Raw genomic sequence first — 24,925 nt, 5'->3', positions numbered from 1 at the left:
TTGTTCCCTTTCAAAATGAAATCTGTCTGCGTGCATGGTTACAGTGGGCTAGTTAAGCAGCCTGCAGTAGGCACTGCATCCTCCATCAGGGGAGTTAAAAGAATTAGATGAATTTCCAGAAAACAGTTATCTTCTCACAGGCAGTTTCCCTCGCAGACAACACGCGTCTGAAGCGCTTCAGCTCACGAAGGAGCTGCGATGCCACTTCCACTGCAATCTAGTTAGACAAGAATCTCACTTTCCTAACTTACTTTTTTCTCTCTTCTTAGCAATGCAGCCATTCAAAGATACTACCATCATTGCAGCTTAAGTTCCTATCAATGTTAACGGAAATATAAGCGACTTTTCACTCCACACTGATAAATTACAAAACGTTAAGTCCACTGCCCACTTTACAGATAGGTAAATTGCAGCTAACATAGGCTCAGTCTTGTTTAATACTGCTCTTCCTAAAAGAAAGTGAACCGGCTAAAAATCCCATAAACAATAACAGTTGATCCACAACTTATTCTGCCCTCCAGACTGTGTCAATAAGAAGCATGCTAGGTAAGAAAAAAGCAAATGTATGACAAGTGTAATATAGATGTCCAGAGCAACCCCTCAAATTTGGAGATCCCCCCAAGACAAACAGTGTGGGTACAGAGATTCAGCTGAACAGATTCTATTTCAGGGCTGCAACCTAAAGAGATACAAAGCATTTTGTGACTTTGCAGCCTTCAGATATCAGTCTTACAACTGTTTCTTATATAATTCTTGTTATCAAGCCTGATCTGAATAATGTCAATAAAGTCAAAAGAAGAATTTCCACTGGGCTTTGAATCTTTTCCCATGTTTAACATACCTCCGCAATTACTATTTGTTAACCAACAGCGCACCAAATTGCAATCCTCAGCTATGAAACATGAATTATGGAATAACTGGACTGAAAACAAAAGGATTTACTTATATAAACTCTGCCTACCAGTGAAAGAAGAATTAAGGCAGGCACATTGAATTTGGGGATTGTTTTAATGTATTTTGTTCTTTGCAGCACTCGGCACTGAACTTTTCCTGGGTATTATCTGTTTGAACTTTTTCCTATTAAATGTCAGCTTGCTTCTTATGCTAATGTAAATAGCTTTTGCTCCTGCATTTTTTTACTCTTTAATATCTAGAAAGTAATGATATTATTTTGGTATTTCAGTTCCTGGATAGTTAATGGCTCCAACTCTGGAAGAAAACAAAACAAAGCAAAACAAAGCAAAACACAGGCACAATCCTTTTTTTAAATAGGATTTAAGTAGAATAAAATCCACAATTTATCAGGGAGATTAAACACCATAATTATGGTGATATGTTTTCACATTTCCCTAGACCTTCTCAGAGGCGCTGGCTACTTCAAAGCCCTGTAGATAGCCTGATTCGTAAACACAGTTAATCCCTCCTCCCCTTGGCAACCCTGGGACCAGGACAGACTGATTTTGCTCTAAGCTTAATTTTTTCTTGAAGTTGAGTTATCTAGCCAGACCTTGTTTATATGTAGTTTCAAACTGTGCTGATACTAGTTGCTCCCCTGGACCTTTAAGCTCTACTAATACACCTTTCAGCATAGTACTAGTCCTCATGGTTAGTTATTTGATACACCTTGTGAAAGTGCCACCTCTCATAGGAGCTGCTGGCTTTTCCATGTTCTTCCCCTTTTCCCTTTTCCATGTTCTTTCAGTCCCTTCTAAGACACCAAAAGCCGGACAGGTAATTCCCGCTTCAGCAAGCAGAATAGCTTCTCATCTGGTTTCCTGGCGGCTGTATCTTACCTAGCTTGTAGCATGCCCTCTGTCTAAGACAGCAGATAATGACCGGCACCGATGCCCTTCACAGCCCCTGGCAGCAATGACTCTGCCTCCCAGTTTCTTTGACTGATCTTCAGCCCGCTGTAGAAATTACCCAGTTTCAGCAACGCTGTGGCAAACCGCCATGTTGTTGTAAAGCGAGATCAGACCTTGGTGATCTGAAGTTATGTGTCGGTGGAATGTTGTTTCCAGGCATTTTCAGTCATGCTAAGAGCTTAGCAAAATACTGAGACCTGCTGAAGTTAACACTAATAAAGAAGCAGTTTTCAGGAGCTAGTCTGAGATACCAAAGTAGCTTGTCATTCCCCCTTCCTTTGTGCATACAGCACTAACCAGCTTAGACCTTTCAAGTAATTTCTAGTTATTCTATTTTGAAATTTTATGGTATATGTACTAAAAGTGTCCTTTATTTCTATAGTTTTTTAAAAATAAAATTTCTCCTTTCGACAGAAAAGTTCCTTATAATTATTGAGAATCAGTAACACAACTGTTAGAATCCCGCAAGCCATTACTTCCTCTAGCAGTCAATATGATACTTAGATTTATTTTAATGACAGCAAAGTCAGCAGAAGTTTTGTTTTACTTTATTTTAAATGACTGTTGGACACGACATCCACGTCTAAAGGTATCTCCTCCCATTTCCATCATGTGTTTTGGCTTAAGAAGAACAAAGCCCTGACACCACTCAACTCACTTTCTGCTAGATCCTAAGCTTATAGCCAAAGGAAAAATCCATAGGAATTTTATCAGAAATACAAGAAAAAGCTCTTGAATAGAACTTGTAAGTAAATAAAGGTTTTCTTTGATCTTTAACAAGGTAATTTACCTACAGGAACATTTTGCTAAGACACGAGAGGGTGGCTAAGATACAGGAATTCATGCAACTACAGAACCCTGTACTTCCTATCGTAGGTAGGTTGTTTTCTTAAGGTAATGAGAGTCTCAGATTCTAAAGCTCCACAGTTTTTAGTGAAGATTAAGTTCTGGATTGTTTTAGGATCTAAAAATAAACCCCTCTCCCCCCATATTCTAGTGAACAATTTTTCCTTCTTGCTAATAATTATATATTGTTTATCTAGAATGTGGTTACATAAAATATAATTAGGACAATACTGATGAGATCAGATTAAAATAAAATTAATTCCAACGCAATGGGCGCAGCTGCTTGGTTATATTCCCACTCTACTCGCCCATCTTGTACTTGAACCGTTTTCTGTCTCTGGTGGTAATACTAACAGCAGGGAAATACCTAAATTGGAGCTAAATACAACTCAAACGGAGACGTAGTTGACACTTCTGATAGGTTTAGTGCTAAACTAAATACAGTTACCGATTCCAGTTTTATAAATCATCTTGCAATTATTTGTTTTATTATTATTATTTTTTTCAAGCATCATCTTTTAGAATTGTGGGATTCTCAGCTTTCCTTTAATTAAAATGAAGAGGTTTTCAGCAACTAACATTCCAGGTATAAGCTGGAAAATCTGAAACCTCAAGACTCAAAAATGAAAAACTGAATCAACACATGGGATGAAAGAAAAGGTTTAGGATTAAAGTCCTTATCATGATTTTTGGTTGACTCATGGGCATTGAACCTGTGAAACTGGCTTCACTGAATACTCTATACTAGCAATTCAAGATGACTTGTATCAGTTTGAAGTCATTTTTGGAATCTGAAGGGCTAGCAATTTAAAAGTTAGTGCTGTGAACAAGCCACAGCAACATCCGTAAAGTAAAAAAAAAAAACACTGGAACTTTTTAGAAAAATGTTTGGACAACGTGATCGTGCCTGAAAATTCATGGGGTCTACATGAAAGTTTTTTGCATCACTGTAATTAATAATGTGCTATCCTTGGATTTTTTGTACCAGAACAGGTCGTTCCTCTGTGCTGCATTAGAATAAAGCCGAGCTTGCAGCAAGCTATAGTGTGGTTTAGTTTTACTAGTGCAACGCATCAACCCTAGGGCTGGCATCCTAATGAGGACAAGAACTATGCTTTCATAGAAAGAGGACTAGTTCCCCCTCCAGTCTGTTCAAAATATTGTTCACTGCTTCGAGCACACCATAGCTACAGACCCTACTTACTCCTCACTGTAACTAATACAAATGATACGAAGTCTAAGTCAGTATGCTCAAAATTTGGTGACTCAATTCCACATCACAGTAACTACTCTTGATTATTTACACGAATCACTACCTTTCATTTTACTAGCACTCCTTGTCTTTAGCCTGCCGTTTGCCGTTGTGCTTTGGAGAACCGCTCATAAAAAGCCCAGCAAGCTGCCCTGCATCTGCCCCGCACCTGCCCCATGTCGTTTCTCAGAGCTTGGCTCTGCCATGGGGTACACCTGGCCTGTGACTGCTTGCAGTAGGCTGCCAGCAACGAGCCATGAATCATTTCTTGTATGTACAACATGACTGTCTCAGTGCACCCCGAAGCTCTTATCTTCTCAGTCTGCTTGTTCCAGGCCAGGGGCTAGCCTGGAGGGAAGGACCTTAGTATAATGTGTTCACCACCGAGACCCCAAGCATATCACAGCTAAGTATCACCTTGGCTAAAAATGCCCAGTAGTGGAAGGTTAACGTAGCAGCAGGTTAGAGTGTTTCCTTACTGTAACAGAAGTTATTCCATATAGCAGCTATCTCATCTCAAGGTAGACCTAGACAAGAACTGTAAGAAAACCGATTCATCAGAATGAAAAGTGTTCCCAGGAATACGGTTCCTTCACGGGCACTGCTCACAGGAAAAGCTCCTCAGCTTCACGGTGGCAGATCCTAGCAAGACAGATGACAAGCACAGAAGAACCGTGTGATTACGACACATACCTGGAATACAAGAGCTCTTCTGGGATGGGAACCGGAGGGTGGTCGCTGTGTTATGTAAAAACTTCCAACAATCTGCTACATTTTGGCAGGGCATGGGGAAAAATTTTACATAACAAAAGCTTTTGGTTTGTTTTTCAGGAGAAAACTCCCCCCATTTCTATACTAAAGCTTGCATTAAAAACAGGGAGAATTGAAGCTGTGGAAGAGGAGGGAGAAGAGCCACCTTTTTCAAGAGAGAACAACAACGTATCTAGTATTTGCCATACCTAGGGACCATCCCCTCTGCCTCGGGTTCTTGGTGTCTTTCTTGGCTCAACAGCTGTGCTACTCATTTCTGCCAGCATGTTAATGACAAAACTGAGCACGTAACACTGGGAGTTTAGATGCAACAAAATAAGCTGGTAAGTGCCCCAGAGTTTATGAGAAGGGACACAGCATCCTGACAGTACTACAGAGCAGTTAAGTCACACGGAAAACAAGATGATTATTTTATGTTGTTTCTATTTCAGCCTGGGCAGGGCTAGATTACAGCAAGTCTTGACAACCCTCCTTGTTCAAATACAGGTCTATTTGCTTTAATTAAAACATAAGCTAGGGAAAGAGTTAAAACTATGAAATTGTTGACTGAGGATGAACTTATGCCCTTGTTTCTCTCTTTACTGCTCTCCTATTACTCTCATCCTGGATATTTCTCCTATTAAATATTTTACATTTAGACTGAGGAGTGGGTACTGAGGGTCTTAGTCCCTTCTTCCCATCTGGAGAACTGCTGTAACAGAAAAAGCGATGTCCTATGCTAATACCTAACTACGGGAATTCAGCAGGCAGCCTCTAAGCCATTAATCTGAACGTAATCCAGCTATACCTTTGAGCAGCACCACAAAGGCAAAGCAGGGGTATTCATCCCCACCGATACGTGTGCCTTTATTTGAATATTAGCTGGGAAATTATATAGGTTCCCAAGATCACTGTTCCCTGAATAGTAGCAAATCCATACATACAAAGATTGGAAGATTGTTGTGCAATTTGATTAACTTTATTGAGTAATAGTCTGATAGCTACAATGGTGAATTAGAAGAAAAGAAAAAAAAAGAAAAAAAAACCCAAATCCATATTTCCCCACATTTTGGGAAACAAGCTGAAGAAAACATTCTACACTGTAGAAGACAGCTGTAACTGCTGATATCCATGTTTTGAATTGGAACTGAGCAACTGCAAGTCTGCAGTGTACAGTCCTAAAGCCTCAACGAAAAGAGGCTTAATAGTAATAACATGGATATATCACCACTGGGAAGATGTTAACACATTAACAAAGATTCTGGGATACCAATCTGGTATAATCAGCAACATACTGGGTTCCTATGAAAGATGTAGCATTTCTCCTCAAGGTCAGCTTTTAGAGAACTTTGAAAAACAATGTTTTAAACTGATTACTTACAGTACTCCTTTGCTTGCAGAAAAGCATGAGAATTATAGTTCAATAAAAACTGAATCGATGATCACTTTTTTGACTGGATTTGATTAGTTGCATAACTTTGGCAAGATTATCACAGTGTGATCCAGTTAAGCTTTCAGGATCATACGAACACCAGCACCAAATTAATCTTGGAATCAGAGAACTGAGATACTTATGCACTCTCATACGTCTCTGACCACTTTTGCAGTCTCTCCCGGTCCCACTGCTTCAGTTAGCATTTGATAGTTAGTGCAGTATTTTATGCCATTGACAAGGCAACACAATCTGGACAGATTCCTGACTCCTCTCTCCTTGCAAGAATAGCATACCACCTTGTTGAACCCCCGAGGATGCAAGCTGGGATTATTCTACATAAAGTCTCCCTTTGTGGCATCTGAAATAAAAACCTTTCCCCCAGAACTGCCACTGTTTTGATAGTGAATTCCATGCCGAGTTGTACAACTAGTTACTCAGTTCTTTGGCTGATTTTAAGAATTGCATTTAAAAGTTACTCTACATTAGCGGCATTTAGAAAAGATATTATACCTGGTACTGGTACTCTTTCAAGTACTCTTTTAGTCTTGTTGGCAGTGGTAGCTCCCAGATCTGATTTGTACACTTGTTTATAGTTATTCTGCAGCGGTGTTGCAGAGATGGAGCGGACGTATAGAGAGGTTTGTTCAAGTAAAGATGAACTGTTCCATTCGAAGGTGTTTCGGTTCTGTCCTTGCACATAAGAACATAGTACTCAATCAAATGCACAACACTGTTGAACTGTTTAAGTCTAGATCTGACACAAGTGATAGAGTCCAGTCTAAACTTGCCATCCTGATATTCTATACGTAGATTGGTGGGTCCCGCTGATGTTTTTACCGAAATAGTCAGGAGGTACTCTGAATGTGAACTATCTCTAACCAAGAAGGTCCCTTCGGGAGCATCCTGTAATCTCTCTTTGGCTTCAGCAACACTCATGTTTCCCCAGTACCATCCTGTTAAAAGAGGAAAGAAAGAAGGGTTTGTTTATTCCTGATTTTTTGTTTGTTTAAAAAGCTACTCTTTGGCTGATGTACTTGTAATAACCCATTTCCTTTGTTGTTTGAAAGTAAAGTCCCGCAGGCATTGTAAATTTTTGCTATTTAAATTCAGTTGTTTTACAATGTGTCTCGTTTTGACAGAGCCTTCCAGGTCACCCTTTATTTTCATGTCTATGCATACACACGCACAAACTTTCCTGCAGCGTCCTGCGAGGCTAACGTCGAAGCCGCCGACCCCACGGGCCACCCGTAAGGTAGCAGGGACGCGTCCCGCGGCCCCGCGCTGCGCACACGCCGGGGCGAGCACTGCGTCTGCCGGGCATACTCTGGCAGCCCGCAAAAAGCCCGCATTTGGTAACTGTAGGTAGGCTGTTGTCGAAATGAGCTTTGTCTAGCAGTCGGAAGCAGAAAGGGGTAAGAAAACAACTTTGGCGGTGCGGCTGCGGTCCTAGCAGGGAGGCGATGAAGACAAAAGCCCTTCCCCCTGCCCGCGGCCAAGCTCCGCGCGTCCTGCGGGGCCGGGCGAGCCGCCGCCACGCCAGCGAGCGGAGCGCAGGTACGCGGGGCCGAGGGGATGCGGCGGCCGGCGCCGTCCGCTCCCCACGCCGCGGCCGGCCCGGCCGGCAACAGCGCCCGGCCCTCGCCCGGCCGGCGATCCCGGGCTGCTGCCGGGGCGCGGCGCTGCCGGTGCTTTCGCTTCGGCCGCCGCAGCCCGCGGAAAGTCGGAGCCGCCGCCGTCCCTCGCCGCCGCGGGGCCGCGACCCCGCAGCGGCGACGGCAAGCGTCGCCCCGCCGCCCGCTTCCCCTCTCGGCCCGGCAGGGCTCCGCGCCCCTCCGCCTCCCCCGGGACCGCGGCGCGGCGGGCGACGGCGAATCGGGCACCCCTGCGAGCGCCGCCGCCCCGGGCGCTCCCCCCTTCCCGGCCGGCCGCCCGGGCTTACCTGCCCGCCGCAGCTCCTCCATGGCCGCGGCCAGCTGCGCCGCCTCACGGGACTCCTCAGCGACAGGCGCGGCCGCTGCCGCCGCCGCGCCGGGGTGCCCCCAGCGCGCCCGGGCGTCCTCCGCGCTCTCCAGGGACCCGGCGGAGCGCAGGGTCATGGGGGGCGGCAGCGGCGGCGGGCGCGGCCCCGCTCGCACGCAGGTCGGGGGCTGCCCGCGGGGAGAGGGCTCCGCTTCGCCGCCGCCGCGGTGCTCAGCGCCGTGCCGGGTGCATGGCTCCGGTCCCCGGCCCGGGCGCCGCCTGCGAGCGGAGAGAGAGCGTGGTTAGCGGCGAGCCCCGCGAGAGGCGCTCCCGACGCAGCCCGTGCGTTTCTGGCGCTCCCGCTTCGGAACTTCCCAGCATCCAGAGGAGGGACCCGAGGCGAGAGATCACCTCCCGGCGGAGCGGGGGAGGGACATCTCCTCCCCCCACCCCCCGCCGCCCAGCCTGTCCCCGGCTCCCCTCCGCCGAGGACGAGGCGGAGGCGGCGGCCCGCGAAGGTGGTCTCGCTTTATTGCGAGGGCAAGCCCGCTGATGCGCCGCTCCCTCGGCCGGGGTAGGCAAGCCCGGCCGGTAGCGCCGGGCGGACGTTTTGGGAGGGAGGGGGTTGTGGGGGAGAGCCGAGCACGTACAGGTATGAGTGGGGAGGGGTAACCACGGCGCGGGGCAGGTCCCCGACCCGGCGCTGCCCGGGCTGCACGCTGCGGTGCGCAGGAACGGCACGGTACGCCTTTCAGAAAGGTCATAGGCGAAGTCGTACCTCTAGGAACGGGAGCCCGGCGTGGGCCGTGCTCCGGGGGTGGGAGCGAGCCTCTCCCGGGCAGCGGCGTGCCCGGGGGGTTGCGGGGCGGGTGCGCGGGCAGCGCCGGCTCCCGGGGCTCGCTGGCCGCTTGGGTACGGGAAGGGGCAGCGCGGTGGAGGGCGCGATATTTTTAGCGCGGGGCAGGAAATGTGCTTTTCCCGTTCCATTGAATGCTGATATTATAAAAAATTACCTTTCCGATCGGCTGAAGCCAACAGGAGGGACAAAAAGAGCCTCTCGCCCTCCCACCGTCACGCCGGGAGCGACACGAAGCCGGGCAGCGCCAGCGAAGGGGAGCCTAGCCGGCTGGGCCGGGGGCGGGGAAGGGGGCTCATGGGGAAGACCGGGACCCCCGCCGGTGCTTGCGAACCGGGCAGAGTCTCTGCCTCCAGGTGCGCAGCAGACGCCAGGTGAGGGGTTATGCCGAGGTGGCTCCTCCCGTCACAAGTTCCGCGGCGGAGCGTAGAAACTTTTCCAAATTAAACTTTATTGGCAGCTGATAGGTTGCTCTGCCGGGTTTCTATCGCAACATACGCAGGCACACAGGCGGCAACCTCCCGGCAGAGCCCATCCCCGTCCCCTTCTCCCCCGCCGGCGGCTCGGGGACTGGGCGCAGGTGCGCCTGTCACCGGAGCGGCTGCGGGCGCGGGACCGCCGGCCGCGGAGCCCCAGCGCAGGTGGGAGCAGCCTTGCCGGGGGTGCCCGGGCGCGACCCCTTGTGAAGGGGAAGCGCCGGGAGTGCCTGGCCGCCAAGTGCCGCCGCCCGCGGGAGCTTGGCGGGGACGGAGGGTTTGCGAGGCAGTGGCAGCTAGCTGCAGCGGGGCGTCCCCCGGCAGGGACGAGGAGCGCCGCAGCAGCCCGCCTCAGGCTTCAGGGGAGCCCCCATCCCGCCTGTCCGCAGCTCCGTCCCGTGAGCAAAGCGGCAGACTCGCTGCTCTCCAAGAGCGGCAGGGCACCGGGCGCGAGGGGCGACGACAACGGACGGGACTCACCCGGGCTCGGCGGGACGGGGCTGGGGCCGCCGCTGCCGCCGCCTGGAGGTGGGGCTGTCAGGTTGTTCTCGCTCCCGGCGGCGTTGGAGGGCCGGCGGGGCACAGCACCCGCCGCCGGGGAGAAGCGTCGGGGCTGTGCTCGGGCAGACAGACAGGCTGCCGCTGCCGGAGGAGGATGGTGCTCCTGGGGAAACAACACCCTCCGTTCCCCCCCTCTCCCCGGCGCGGGCGGTCTATTCGCCTTTGATTGCGAGGCGAGGGCATCCTCCCCCCGCCGCTCCCCCCCTCCCGGGATGGCTACATACAAAGGCTGCTTTCCAGGAACTTTCCAGGAACCGCATCATGTGACAGGACCCGCTCCGGCGCCTCCACAGCGATCGCGGCCAGCCGGGGCCGACGCACCGAGCCGCCGCCCCTGTCACGCCGGGGCAGCGGTCGCCTAACCCTCCCCCGCGTCCCCCTCCCCGCCCTCCGCCCGCGGAGCCGCGGGAGACGCGCGGCGAGCAGGTCAGTGGCCGGGGCCGCTGAGGTACCGGCGCGCGGGCGGCCGTTGGAGCCCGCCGGCGGGCTCCAACGGCCGCCCGCGCGCGGGCCGCGCGGCACCTCCTGAGGTAACCGGGCGAGCGCGGGAGCGCGGCCCCCCCTCCTCAGCGGTGGATAGGGGGCGGCGGGGTGAGGGGCGCCCGGCCTGCCCGGCGCCGCCAGCTGCGGGCACCTGAGCGCGGCGGGGCCCGCCCTCAGGACCGGGAGCGCGTCAGGGGCCGGTGCCAGGAGCTCCGTGCCAGGGACTTGCGGCGGCCGAAGCTCCTGGGACACCCCACCCTGGTCTCCACCCCCCTTCACCCTCCGGCGCTAAATACCTCGTTGCTACAAACAGCCATTACGCGCCGATGCGCGCGCCGCTCCTTTTTCCCCCCGCCGCGATATTTTTTTTTTTTTTTTTTTTAAAAAATAAACCCGAAGCTGTTTTTCGGCACAAAGATGATTGATTGCGCCGGGGGTGCTGCTCGGTACCCAGCCACCTTCCGCCGCTGCCCGGGCGGCCTCGAGCCGACTTTAGAAAGACCAAAAAATAGGAGAGAAAAGACGGGAAACAAAGCAAAAGTAGCCGTATTAGTCTCACCCCTGCCCCTGGCTGCAGGTCAGGGCTCCCTCAAATTGCACGGCAGTGTTTGGGAGCGAGTATTTTTCGGGTTTGACGGGAGAAGGATTAAGGGATGTCTTCTTAAAGTCCTCAGGAAAAAAAGAATATAAAATAATAAAAAATAATATCTTTTAAAATCGGTGGGGGGGGGGGGGGGCTTTGTTATCAAAGAGGTAAATGAATATGCATTAGGCTGGGCGGTCTGGCTGAGGGAGTGGGGCAGCACCGGCACACCAGCTCCCCTGCACAGAGAAAGCTCCCACAGGGACATTCCTGCCTTGGGTTGTACTCCCCAATAACTCCTGAAATCCAACGTATCTTTTTAAAAAAAAAACACATCAAAAAAGGACCGTGGAGGACAGTTCCTGAAGGCTTTTGTAATAGATATTACTTACAATTTTTAAACATCGGGATGAGTGAAGAGTATTAGAGTTAATAGTTCTCTTAAAAAGTAAGTGCTGTATTTAGTAATTAAGCAGATTCATCTGAGGAAAAATCTACTTTATTAAGTGAATTGGTCAGTATGGTTTCATCTGTTTGTAATGCCTGGGTGCTTTTGAATTTAATTTACTCCGTTTATGAAAAACGTGGCTTTAATCACTGACAGCACCGCAGATTTAAAATGAGGTCTGAGGAACAAACATAGGCTTTCTTACTTAAGCATTCTCAGAAATGGTTTAAAACAATTTAGGTCTTGAAGGTCATTCTTGTTCCTGTTTTCGTCCGTGCAGTTCAGATAGCCTCAGATTCAGCCTCCAGTGACTCTTGTGGAATGCCCACTTACTTTTCGTTGGATAGATGTGACGAGAGGAGAGAATATGTCTGTGTCCTTTGAAATTTAGTTGACAGTTCTGTTACCGATGGTGTGAGATCTTGGGTAAAATCTAACTTACTTTTTCAGAATTGCACTAGCTTCACTATGTTCAAAAGAACAAAAAACCCCAAGGAATACAGGTCTATTTTTATTACTAAAATAATTCCGTATATGTATATGCAGGCACAGAGCTTTTGCTCAAAAATATGTTATTTTGATATTATAGTGTTCAAATTAGGGCTATTCCTTTAAAGTTCACTAATTCATCTTAGAGAAATGGAATGCATCTTGTCTAGATGCAAAGCTGCTTTTTTACAGCTTTCCTGTAATTCTCCTTCCCTATGTTATTTATTAATGGCATTTTTATGTGGATAGTATCTCAAGACTTCCTTTGCTTCTGCTGTTTATTCGTCACTTGAAGTCATAATAATTTGTTTCTAAAACCACAGCTGGCTGCTATAAAGGCAGGGAGAGGAAGACCATGATTTATGTGGTGAATGAGAAACAAGAACAGAAGAATGTAATAAATATTTGTTACTTAAAACTTCAGATATTGTTATGAAAAAGGTAGCATAAAAATTAAATAGGCAGTATATCAGCAGGATCTTTCCTAAACAGAGTTCTGTTAATTTTTTTTTTCGTGAGAAGTTAATGTCTTTTAAAAATAGTACTAAAGATCTGATAAATTTACAAGAGTAATGAAATTCAAACTTAAAAACTGCAAATCGATCTTTAAATGACACTTTTGGCACCTCATAAGAGTAGTTTGGTTCACAGTTACCTTTATTCTCTGGTATGAGACTTCCATAAGTACTATAGGCTCGGTGGAATAAGTTAGTATTTCACTGTTTCTTTCAACAAGCTGGTTTTCTCCTCTGTCTGCGTGAGTCTTTCACACAGTCACAGAAAAGGTGATTAAATTAAATTACTTTTTGGATTACGGGCCACATGTGGTGCATTAAACTACTTGAGGCTACTTTTCAGCTTCTTTGGCATTGGGACGTTTAATACATACTTGGTCTGCCTTAAGTGTTTTACTATATAAAAAAATAGAATGGAGTAGGAGAAAGATGTGAAATGGAGAAAGAAAAGCAGCATGGAGATCTCAGGCTCTGAAAACTTAGCTTTCCATCATGTAAACAAAATAAGGTTTTTTTAATTTGCCATGTAACAAACAGTAATTCTTCTAAACAGAGTCACTAATATGAAGAGAAAATTAGTTTATACAAATGGGGATTTAAAATTTGTAAGTACAATTCAAACCAAGTGCTTTATTTATTTTTAGTATGTATGTTTTGGAGTAGCAATTTTAGGACAAATGTTGCCTGTACGTATACAGTTATGAATGCTTCTGAGCCAGTTTTAGAAGTGTATCATCCAACTGGAGATGAAAGGCACAAACTTAAGGAATCTCTGATTTCTTTTCCAGACTTTCTACCGTGCATGAACGTTTTGGTTTGGGCAGTATATCATCCATATAGTAGATATTTTTAATCGAGATTTGTATTGGTAGTGAAAACATGAACATTAAGAGTTCTTGCAAATCACAAGCAGAATATATTATGTTTCTGACTTGTTTTTAAACATATGTGCTCAAAAAGAGAAGGGGAGGGACGAGTGAATTTATTTTTTATTTTTCCTTTAGGCAAAAATCCCTTTCATGACCAAGGAAGGAGGCAACAACAATACAATAGTGTGAAGTGCCTGTTGCTAGAAATGATTTTCACTTTGTTCCTGAAAAGTATGCCAAATGTACTGGAGAGCTAGCATGCTGATTTATTTATATAATATGACGTGAGTGGAGGAGGGGGTAACGCATTTTTGGCCCAGCTGATTTTGCTAAATTTGCTTTGATTTGCTGAAAAGGTTTACTGATTTATTTAGCTAGATTTATCTGAAAGAATACAAGGGGCCTTTCCTTGCTTTCTGCATCCTTACTGCCTCAAGATGCAGTACAGAATATCCAGTATCCATGACATACCATTTGGTCAGATAAAATCCGCTTTAATTAAAAGGCCAGCTATTGCTTATCACATATGTCTATTTATTGACTGTATCTTGACAACTGTTTACCTGAACTGATCTAAATAACAACGTATAACTGCCACGGTTCTTCCCTGTCCTGTGCTTACAGTGGTCAGGCAGCATGGCTGGTTCTCGAGCAGAGAAATACGAATATTGAGCCTTTATCTCAAGCAAATTAGAACAAGTTAATCATAGCTCCTCACCACAAACAAGGTCCGCAATGCGAGCCCTTAGAGAATTTCTCACTCAGCAGTCAGGAGTAAGGTTTGCTTGTTTCACAAAGAGTTCCTAAAACATAATATATACAGCAGAGAGAAAACAAATATTTTTGTAAATGGGATCACTCGGGTCTTTCCAGCTGCCCGAAGAACAGAATGTTTTGATGAAATAAATTATGATGTATACCAATTTTACTCTTAACCAGCTGTCACCTTATTTCCTGCCATTGTTATCTATTCAGATGTGAATGCTTTATCTTCCTTAAGAATATACATTTGGTAAAGGAGAATAATCAAAAAACCAGTGAATAATTTCTATGAATCAGTGGTATTCTAAAAGAAACCCAGCACTTGTAATTTAAAAGCAAACCATCAAGAGAAAGCACTAAGAGAGCATTACTTTGAAATAATATCCAGATTATTTTCTTTCAGAGACAATTGAGAAAAAGAAGGATCATTTCCTTTAGTTCAGTGGATAGGTAGACGGATAATCACTGGCAAGCATGAAACTCTGACGATAAAAAGGTGACATTTAAATCCTTCTCTCATCTCATCATGTGCTTTATACTATTTAAAACTTACGGTAGCATCTAAAGGCCTCAACTGCATTGAGCATTGAGTAAGAGGTTATCTAGACACACTTAGGATCTTTAATTAAAAACATTAAATGTAGTACTTTTATAGTTTCTCTAATTTACTATTTACAATTTAAAGTAAAAACAAAATAACAAAAATAATTTGGCTGGACTTGTTAAGTAAAAGTGGAATGTGGCGACACAGGGTACTAAATATAAAAAAAAAGATAATTTACAAGCAGTTTTCACCTTATACTACGTTAGGCTTCTTTATAAACAGTGAGCAGAATTCTGTTCTGTTACTTTGTTATTTTGTGAACTATGCAATTTCACTCTGACTAGGACTAGCTAAGTATTGCTGAAAGTTACCTGAAGATAATTTGTAAATATACTTGCTTTGACAGCGTTTTCTTCCCTATCACGCTTCCTTTTTATGAACACGATAGAAAAAAAGACTGTTGGCAAGAACTGTTTTGATAGCAGTCATTTTAAACAACTACTAGGGGAATATTTGCTATGGATTTTAATATTCAGATTATAGTATAAGATGCTGTGAGTGTAATATTTATTTACCTTGTTTTTCGGCTGAGAAGGTGTGTATATGCCTGAGAAAGAGTGCATAGGTGTATATATACACATACACCTGTACATACACATGTTCACAATCACGCTCTTTGAAGTTCTGGATTTTTGGAGAAATGTACACTCTTGTCTTTGTTTTAGAAAAATCCTAGAGATAGCACAGCTGAAAGCACTGTGAAATCTTGCATTCTCGTCCTAGATGCTGCCAGAAAAAACAAGCCTTTTATGCTTGAGGAGGCTTGAGATGTTTTCTTGCCAGTTGTGAGTCCTACTTCTCTAAGTAAAAGAGAGCAAGTAATGTCTGTGAAAAAAGTTTTCCTGACAGACGGTGTGGAGGCAGCTCTCCTGTGCTCTGCCAATCCATAAGTAATTAAAGTGCCTTTGTTGGCGAAGAGTCAGTTCTGAAACGAGTAAGGAAAATTAAAACAGGTGATGCAGTGGCTATCTCCAAAGGAGAGAGTTTTGAGTGCAAAGTAAAATGAAGATGAAGAAGAAACTGGGTTATATGTCTCTGAATAAACGGTCTCACATCAGAAAAAGATTAATTTTAAATCACTGTTCTAGTTCTTATATTAAAGATGGTTTAATTCACCCAGAGCTATTTGGCCTTGAGGATGAATTCCTACAATTAAGTGTTTATGACTGAAAGTGCTGCCATGGAAAGCAGACAGATGAATATCATTTCAGGAGTACTGTGAATCATTAAATGAGTTGTAGAACCTTTTCCTGGGCATGAGCCACTTTTAAATTTCAGACTAAGGCTATAATAGACTTCAGCATAAGGCCTGACGTGTTGCTGTATTTCGGAGTTTGAATAACAGAATAATCAACATGTACTAATGTATTTATATAATTTTAAACTTTTTACAGTTAATTGAAAATTTGCTGCCCATGGTACATGTATATGCTGCTCGGATCAAATACAGTTTTCAGATTAGTGCGTTGTTAGTGTCAGGTAATGAACTTAACCTGCCTCTGACGTGTTGGCTTCTTTTGGCTCTAGATAGGCATGGCTGCTTTCCCCGCTTCAGTACGAAGAGAGGCTGGACATGAAATGTCATACAAACCTGAACAGATGACAAGAAAACAGTGCTAGCTGCCAACTACCTACTTTCTCTTTATTCGTCATGATTAGTGCTTGTTTTTTGTCAGGAGAGCCCAAGGCGTCGTCCTATAACTGATTGGCATGTTGGGAGGACGTAAACTGACATACAGGCCAGACAGGCAGACTGGTGTTTTTTGGGCTCAACAGAGAAAATAGACACAGGGCTACTCTTCCTTAACTCTGGTTAAGGAAAGAGCATTGGTCCACAGCTCACCTTTTCTTGGCACTGCCCGTCCATTCCCAGGATTGCTTGCCCCTCCTGTAAGCAGTTTTTCCAGGTATGTGGAAATTAAAGCTCAAACAGTAGTAGATAAAACTGGATAGACTGCTTAAGGCAGTTGCTATCTCCCCTTATACTGTACCTGAACCATCCTTCCCATGGCTCTGACAGAGTGCTGCCTGCAGCAGGGATGAGAAATTAACTCACGCATCTCCTCTTAAACAACTTCAGCTTTCAGTCTGGTGTGTTGAGATCAATGCCAGTTTCAGCGTGGCTCAAAACTGCACTCGTTCAGGAGCAGCTTCATGAGCTCTTTGGTCATGAGGTGGCAAATTCTGTCACGGGGTGGGGTGAATGGTTGGGGATGAGAGCAGTAACTCCTTCAGCCATCTGATTTTAATCCCTTACCATATGTGACTTGAAGTCCTTAGATGCCCTCTACTGCCGTATACCAGAATTAACAGATGGCTCTGTGTAACCAAATTCAGATTTGCTGAAGATTGTTATTATCTGTCTTTGTAAATGAATGGGGGAGGGGAAATAATATCCATAATTATTACAAAATATGCAAAGCCTTTTATAAAGTGTGAGTTTGGGCTAGACATCTTTTCTGACTTTCAGTGCCATTGCCCTGCATTTCAAAATTTTACCACTATTTTTAGCACTCTCTTCAGAGCTCACTTCTCTGATAAATTATCCCTCTGGGAATAAATTTGATCCAGAAAGATGCCTGAGGCACAGCAGAATTTTTCCCCAGCATTTCAGGCCACATCATGCTAGACGGAAGGAAGCTGCAAAACCTGCTGCTGTAGATCAGTGTCTGTTCTGGGAAGGAACTAAAGGATGCATTTAGCCATCAGATGTGTCGTTTGCGTAAGACAGAACAGCAGGCAAGAGTCTGTATCTAAAACGGAACAAGAATGAAATTTCTGTCCTACGTTTGCCTGTGTTATGACAGTTTTTGTGGGCTGGCAGGCACAAAGCCATCCTGAGTCAAACAGAACTAATCTTGGAGAGAATCACTCTACAGACTCTAAGAATCAAGTGTTTCTTTGGTGCTTGAGCTTTAGCTGTGTTGGTTGTATGAACTCCTTTTCCCTTCTATAAGGAAAACCCAGCAAAACAATCCCACCTTTAATTCCCCAGCCCAGGTTCCTAACGCTGATTTGACTGAGTGCGTTTGGTGCAAATGAAATTAGCAGCCACGTTTTGTGTACGTTTTTAAACATGCCTGACCTTTTCTGAGGACAGTCTATGACTGTTCATTTTACTCTAGGCGGTTGCCAGTGATGTTGCAGCTAGAAGCAGGCATGGCAGGAGGGAGCGTGAGCTTTCCAGTGGAACATGTGACAGTGGGGATCTGCTCCAGGTAAGGGAAGGGGGTACATGTACGGAGGACATGCAGGAGGGCCTCTGCCAGGCTAATAAAAAGATAAAGCTTGGGTTCACTGAAGGGGTGAGCTTTCACACTGTGCTTTCTTTTCCCTCCAGCACAGTCCTCCACTTTCAGGTACACTGGTATAGAATATGCTACTTACGTTTTTCAGGAGCTTTTGTAATTTTTCCAGAACATAATCTCAAACTAACAGAAGTCCATGGCAAAATCATGTTGTGAATGGGGGCTTTGTTCTGTGAGACTATTTCTGAAAGCGCCTGGCTTTCTGGTAGCCATTGCATAAAAGGCTGAAACATGAATTTGTTCATATGCTTTTGTTTTCAGTGTGTTCATTCCTTCAAACCCCCCCTTTTCTCCAAGAAATATGTGAAGCTCTTCAAGTCCTCCTGACAGGTGGGCTCTATGTTGTTATGGTGGCAAACCTGTGAAGCTATACCAATTTATACCACCCAACAATGTGGTCCATTGCATATATTTTTACTAGATCCATATTTTTCCAATTTCTTCATGTTCTTTCAATGGCATTTTTTTTCTATCCATCAGGGAGTAGAATCTTGCGTCCAGAGAATGTAAATAACAGCTGTTTCCACTCAATTTGCATTTATATACTTAACACTTCAAAATAGATTATTTCTAGAAGCTTTCACAATCTAGTCAAAATTCCTACTTAGTCAGAGGTACTAGTGAGATGTTAATGAAATCCCTTTGGACTGGCTGATGGAAAAGATGCAGCAGCAACAATGAAATTCCCCAAACAACTGATCAGTTACGCTTCTGACAGTTATACTAAAACAATCAATTGAAGCATATCTTTTAATCTCCTTAGCCTGTTCTAAGGGGGCGAGAGTATGTCAGGTAAGGTGATGAGTTGTTAAAAAAATCTGTGCTGAACTGGTAGTGTATTTCTAGCAAAATTAATTTATCATACAAGTAAGGGAAAAAAAAAATCAAAACCACACCTGGCAAGCTATTTAAAGTGAACAGCTTATTTGCCAGCATCACAAATTTTTAAATAAATAAACCCCTTATGTCCTGAGAATAACTGAAAAACAGCTCTTTGTTTTTTATACCACTTTTCTTTTGTTGCCATTTCACTAGCCCTGAAATGGAAACACAGCATTTTTATTTAGTAATGCCTCAATGAAGATTTTAAGAATTATGTCCAAGTATTGTTTTTTTTTCTCCAGAAAACTTTGAAAGCCTTTCACCTCATTATTTTGCCAAATGCCTCAACTTGAACCATTTCTTTAGATTTCTTTGATCCTCTGAAGGCTGAGAATTATAGAACATTGACCTTTAGTGACCTTTGTTATGGTTATTTACTCCGATGTGGACTGTTGAAGAAGATGCTTGCTCCTAAATCCGGATTTTGTTTGAAGTTATAGAAATGCACTTTCTTCTCTGCACATTTAATTTTGTTTATCTGGAAGAAAAATCCTTTTATTTTTACAGGCGTCTCAACTGGGGCATCTCTGAGCTGGACTGGTCAACCCTGATGACTCAAGTTGTTTAGAGAACAGTAATTATGCGTGTGAGTTGCTGGGTTTGCGTGTCTCAAAAAGCCTGTACCAGACTCAATCAGACTTAGTAGTCCGAACAAAGACAATCTGAGCTCAGGTTGTCTGTAAAAACAATGTGGGTCCCAACTACCTGATTTCAGAGGGCATGCTTGTATTTCTAAATAAAGTCAGTCCCAGAGGGCAGGGGGATTGGCTTATCTTCACACTAGCTGGGGCTAATTCCCTCGAGAGCAGACTCCTATATTCACATCCCACAGTACTCTTTGGATTCTTTGTGGTGCTCCTATAGACCCAACAAGTAATTCTGAGTTTTTGTGTATCTTTCAGTTTGCAGTATCTGAAATGATGTGAAAGTGTACTGCAGCCTGTGAGAGGGGTGCTTTCCTAGCATGAAAGCGAGGGTATGTATTACATGTTTTGAGATGCAGTAATGTTTGAGGGTGCACAATCAGCTTGAGCAATTTAGCAGAGCACGTGGGGTAAAGTCAAACAAGATGGGCTCTTGGGAGCAGTGCTTGGTGTGAACCCTCCCCGCAGGGGTGCGCAGCCATTGCTTTGAAGAGGGCTAGGTGGAACGGGGAAGTAACAAAGAGGTGTGGGGATCAGCAGCCAGAGCTTGAGCTTCCTCCCCAGCAGCTGCAGTAAGGACATGCTTGGAGGGGCCGAGTATCAGTGCTGCTGGGGACCACCTGCCTGAGGTAGACACAGGTATTCTGACTGCAGGATAAATGCTTCACTCTTAAAGAAATACAAGGCCTCTCACGTATCACTTCCACAAAGTCACGAGTTAAACTCTTGGCTATATTGAAGCAAAACACTCACCCAGTTCCAGCGATTCAAGGTTTTGCCCTCGGTCTGGACAAGGGCTGGCTAAGCACTGTGTAGGTACTAACCACAGCTGCTCTCCATCAGGACCGCCACTGCTCTTCTCTTCACAGGCCATTGTGTCACCTTTCAGCCTTGTCAGTGGCTTCTTTGGGCTCATTTCAGATCTTTTTGTTCAACAGATATGGCCATATAAAGTCAATGAATTGTAACCCACGCAGCCAACATACAGCATGTTTATTTTAGTAGACTTGAACATAAAAACACATGCTCTAGAAAGCGAATTTCTCTGCTGTTTTTCTGATCTCTGCTTATGGTGAACTTACCATGAATTTTGTTTGCACTGTGCCTCTACTCTGGACAGGAAATCCTTTTTCTTACTCTTTCTTAATCTTAATCTTAAAATTTGTGGAACTCAGTTTCCCCATCACTAATGCCAGGATTTTAACGGTATGGAAAACAGCATGGAGGAAAGGGACTTTTATAAAGATATGAGGTATTCTTGGGAAATAAGAAGTGAACCCATACTTAAACCAGTCAGGATTAAAAATTACAAAATAACAAAAAAATATGAAAAGGGACGTGAACCCTTATGCTACTGTATACCAACCAATTGTTCACTAATTAGGGGTCAAGGAAAATTTTTTTCTGGCATTAGTTTATTACTCAGTTGAAATCCTCAGTGTGTCTTAACTAAAGCAGAAGGTGAAGATCACTGCCGCAGCACAGCTCTGGTCCAGTATAACTCCTACAGATGTTGACTTCAGAAAAACGCTACTAGCTTATTATTTGTTTAAACAAATACAACATAAATTTGAATAATGAGAAAGACTAGCAGTATTTAAGAAACACTGATCTTTACACGAAACTATAAAGCTCTGTTTTGTTAGCATTAGTGAGTAGGAAATACATGTTTGTACAGTAGGGTCATGCTTTAAGAGTTCAATCTTTTATTTAGGTTAATTTTTATTCTACATGATAATGGCTTAATGCAGTAGTCTAATTTAAACAGTCACATTTCACTGTTCACTTGAATTTTCTGTGATATTTACATGGTTAAACTTTTATTAGTTTTGGCAGAAGAGATGCTAAAAAACAGCTCTTCCAGAATTCTTTTTCTATGATATCTCATATTTTGCTGGTAGGGAGATTCTTTTGCTGAGGAATTGTAAACTTTGGTAGCAGTCAAAACTGGCCTTATGTAAAATGGTAAACTGCCTCTGACCCGAGACTGTTTTTCATCTTGACAAGCAGTAAAGCCGAATATAAGCACAACTGGTTTTTGTATTCATTACTTACTCCATTTTTCAGAAAGACTAGTTGGCAAAGTTTCTCAGCTCTGTTGGCCGTTCCCACCTCCTGTGGTGCCTCTAGGTGATGAAAAACTTTGTGATACATTTATTGTCATTTCTCACCTATATCATGACACTTAATGAAGTGGTACTCCAGGCCATAAACTTTCACTTCTTAGAAGCCACGTGATGCAAAACTGCTGACCAACATGCCGTTTGGTTCATGCAGCTTCCACATAGCTCCCACCTTCTGATGTGCAGTGTCCTAACAGCTGTAGTTATATACAGTGGAACTAACATTCGGCATAAATTGTATTTAAATTTTTAGAGAATTCTGTGCAAACTACCCAGTAAATTACCATTTGTTGTGTTTTTCTAGAAGTACCTAGAGGTAACAGTTGGGATCATGAGCTCATTAGAAGAGGTGCTATAAAGATACAGAAAATGAGTAACTATCTTATTTCTCCTGTGACTACACACCAAATGAAACAAAAAAATAACAGCTTAAGTATTATCTTTTAGCATTGGAGGGTTGCTCAAATATAAGGAGGTGAGATTAAAATCCTATACACAATTTATTCACAATTACAAATTAAATGTGTGTGAATTACTCTGTATAGAAAACAGAGTTCCTATGGACTACATGCTGTTGAAGGCTAGCAGAAACAGCAGAAATGTTTTTATCTTAAGTGGAATATTTTTCTTTTACATATATGCTCTCTTAAATAGAGGGCGGGGGGAAGGTAAGACTGCTTTCCTTTGCTCCAATACAGGCATCTGAATCTCAACTAAACTTCATCCTCCCTTCACAGACGAGAAAGAAAAAGCACTTCCAGAGAACAAGGTGTGTGACATATTCTAATCAATAAAGTCTTAAAATAAGATCGACTGCCTTGTGCAGGTACTTTTTTCTGTCAATTGACTACAAGGGGAGCCTACAAAGATTAACTTGGCTTAGATGTCTAATTAGTAGCTCTCTCAATCTTAGAGATGAATCCAACTTTTATGTATTGTAGGTACACAATTTGATTGATGTTTAGTCAATGGTGGGCTTTAAGTCAATTTTATTATATTGTAGCATTAAAACAAAATATACCTCGTCTATTACAGAAGAGGAATGCAGTCTACATCTATTTGATCTCTTCTGTATATAACTTTATTGATTTTGAGGATGGAATGAGCACGTGAGAAATTACAGCAGAGTGGCTGCTAAAATTTATAAAGTCTGGAATAACTGAGAAATGCAGCGTTGGCTTTAAGCAGCAATCATGACTGTGACTTGTAACGGAGCTGCAGCAGTGACTTATTCTGGTACAGCAGGATTTAGACGTGGCAGCTGAAATTCAAACCTATTACAACAGTAAATGGACAAGAAGGGAACTTTCCTATAGGACTGAGTAACTGGAGGGGCAGGAAGGGATGGATGGATAACTGTTCCCTCCGATATAGTCACGAGGAACTGAAGCACAGAGATGTGAAACTTGTGACATGGGCGTAAGTGGCAGTTGGGTCCCATTACTGCTCCACTGCTAGCTCATTTTTTCAAAACTGGGAGAGCGGGGCTTTTTTTTGTTTGTGTGGTCATCTCTGCTACACCTTACAGAAGTCAAATCAGTCAAAGCAAACAGGCAAGTCCCGCAGAAGAACCTTTGACCCTTTGAATCCAACCACTTTCAGAACTGCTAGGAAGTTCCTTTTTGTTAAGTTCTTACAAATTTAATTAAAGAGCAGCTAATGCACGTCTCATAGTCTTAAATTTGATGATGCAGCTAAATCCTCTTCGGTTTCAGACAAATCCAGTTGCGTTATTGTGCAAGATTGCCTCCTGGTGGTAGTACCAAGGATCTGCAGAACAACGTGATTTGGACACAGAAAAGGCAAAAACCTGTTTTAAAAGCACGCTTCCTCTTTTAATTCAGGTCTAACTAGAGGAAGTGAAAGAACTTTCTTTTCACTAGGACATCAAGATAAACTGAACTGTGATTTAAATGGTCTGAACTGAGAACAAACGTTCTGATACTTGACTGAAACAGAGTTTTCTAATGGCGTGCTAGCAAGCACAGCCTGAGAAGACTTTTAGTGAGACATTAAAAAAACAAACAAACCCAGTAAGATGGACCCAACTGTATGCTATCCACAGCAACGAGCCTAAAAAGGTCTGAAACACTACCTATTAGGTACAAAGCAAATGGCTAAGTGCCTAAACCTGGATACAGAGACACCAGAGCAGACTTAACATTGTGAATTCTATGCAACTAAAGTTTTCAATTACAAAGAACAAGAGCAACAGAAAACAGAAATCCCAAACTAACCTTCAAATGGATTATTTTGCGTAGAAGTGGGACTAGAGTCAAATGGGTAGATTTCTAATTCAAGTTTTCAAGTGAAGAGAAACAGATAAAGACAGCTTTATGTAGTTGTTCAGGACCTGGAAAATCAGGGGGACAGCTTGGAATTGCTGTGAGAGTTGGATTTTAATTTGGTCGTGATCCAGGAAAAAGATTTAGTAGAAGAGAACATAGAAAGACTGAGAGTGGCAGCGTAATGCAGGGAAAGATTTTAAAATATAAATTTTATGCCTTAATGTAGTAACAAAATGGCAGAGGATACATGTAATGAACATGTGTTTTAGACTCAGTTTCCAGCAACTGGTCAGAAGAGGAAGTACTTTAAAGATAGCAGTCCAGCACATCATAGATTTTCGGCCCTCAAAATGCCTGAAAAGCATCCAAAAATGTTTGGGAAACATTGAGAAATCCAGCATTTCTACAGTGATTGTGGATGTTTGATCATAAACAGGGTTTGACAGGCAAGAACAGACAAATGCGATAACAGAAGGTTTCTGCAAAGCAAAATGTCTTAATGGTATTAGGCAGCAATAAGCAAAAGTATCAGGGAGAAGAAGGGGGGGGAAAAATTGAAAGTTTAAATTAATCCAAGGATGTATTTTCTTACACTGGAGTGAAGTCAAACGGTGACAAATTAGGTCTCAGCTTTCCAAAAATAAAGGGGTCTTGATTTTATGCAGTGGAACATAACAAAACCCTAAACATGAGATGTAAGCTTCTCACTTATGGACCAGTGTCAGTACCAGGCACTATGAACTGATGAAAATACTAAAATTTGTTGTACTACAAATTACTAAAAACTATCTTAAAAGTTATATTCTAGGCAGAAAAAATAATTATTTTCATGCGGTTGAACTTGCAGAGTAAGCAGCAATCCTTTTCATAGACACAACAGACATTCTTTTGTGATCGCATGTTTGTTCTCACGCGAGCAACACATCG

At 43.8% G+C, this 24,925-nt stretch overlaps 1 protein-coding gene across 1 annotated transcript; it reads right to left on the bottom strand.

Annotated features, from left to right (window-relative positions):
* Positions 1–6,647: 6,647 nt before the first annotated feature.
* Positions 6,648–8,871, bottom strand: SOCS2 (suppressor of cytokine signaling 2). Its single transcript, XM_075157004.1, has 3 exons — positions 8,654–8,871; positions 8,088–8,386; positions 6,648–7,101 (listed from the first exon to the last, which is right to left on the bottom strand). Exons 1-3 carry the CDS (start codon positions 8,869–8,871, stop codon positions 6,653–6,655), a joined length of 966 nt encoding a protein of 321 aa, XP_075013105.1. The 3' UTR covers positions 6,648–6,652.
* Positions 8,872–24,925: the final 16,054 nt, after the last annotated feature.

Source organism: Calonectris borealis, chromosome 1 (genome assembly GCF_964195595.1).
Source record: "Calonectris borealis chromosome 1, bCalBor7.hap1.2, whole genome shotgun sequence".
Classification (NCBI taxonomy): domain Eukaryota; kingdom Metazoa; phylum Chordata; class Aves; order Procellariiformes; family Procellariidae; genus Calonectris; species Calonectris borealis.
This window is presented reverse-complemented; position numbering and strand designations above follow the sequence as displayed.

Coding starts and splice junctions, on each gene's coding strand:
- SOCS2 (XM_075157004.1), bottom strand. CDS start 8,871: ATGACCTTTCTGAAAGGCGTACCGTGCCGTTCCTGCGCACCGCAGCGT. Junction 8,387..8,653: donor AGGGAGCGGCGCATCAGCGG/GCTTGCCCTCGC, acceptor CTCCGCTCGCAG/GCGGCGCCCGGGCCGGGGAC. Junction 7,102..8,087: donor GGAGGAGCTGCGGCGGGCAG/GTAAGCCCGGGC, acceptor CTCTTTTAACAG/GATGGTACTGGGGAAACATG.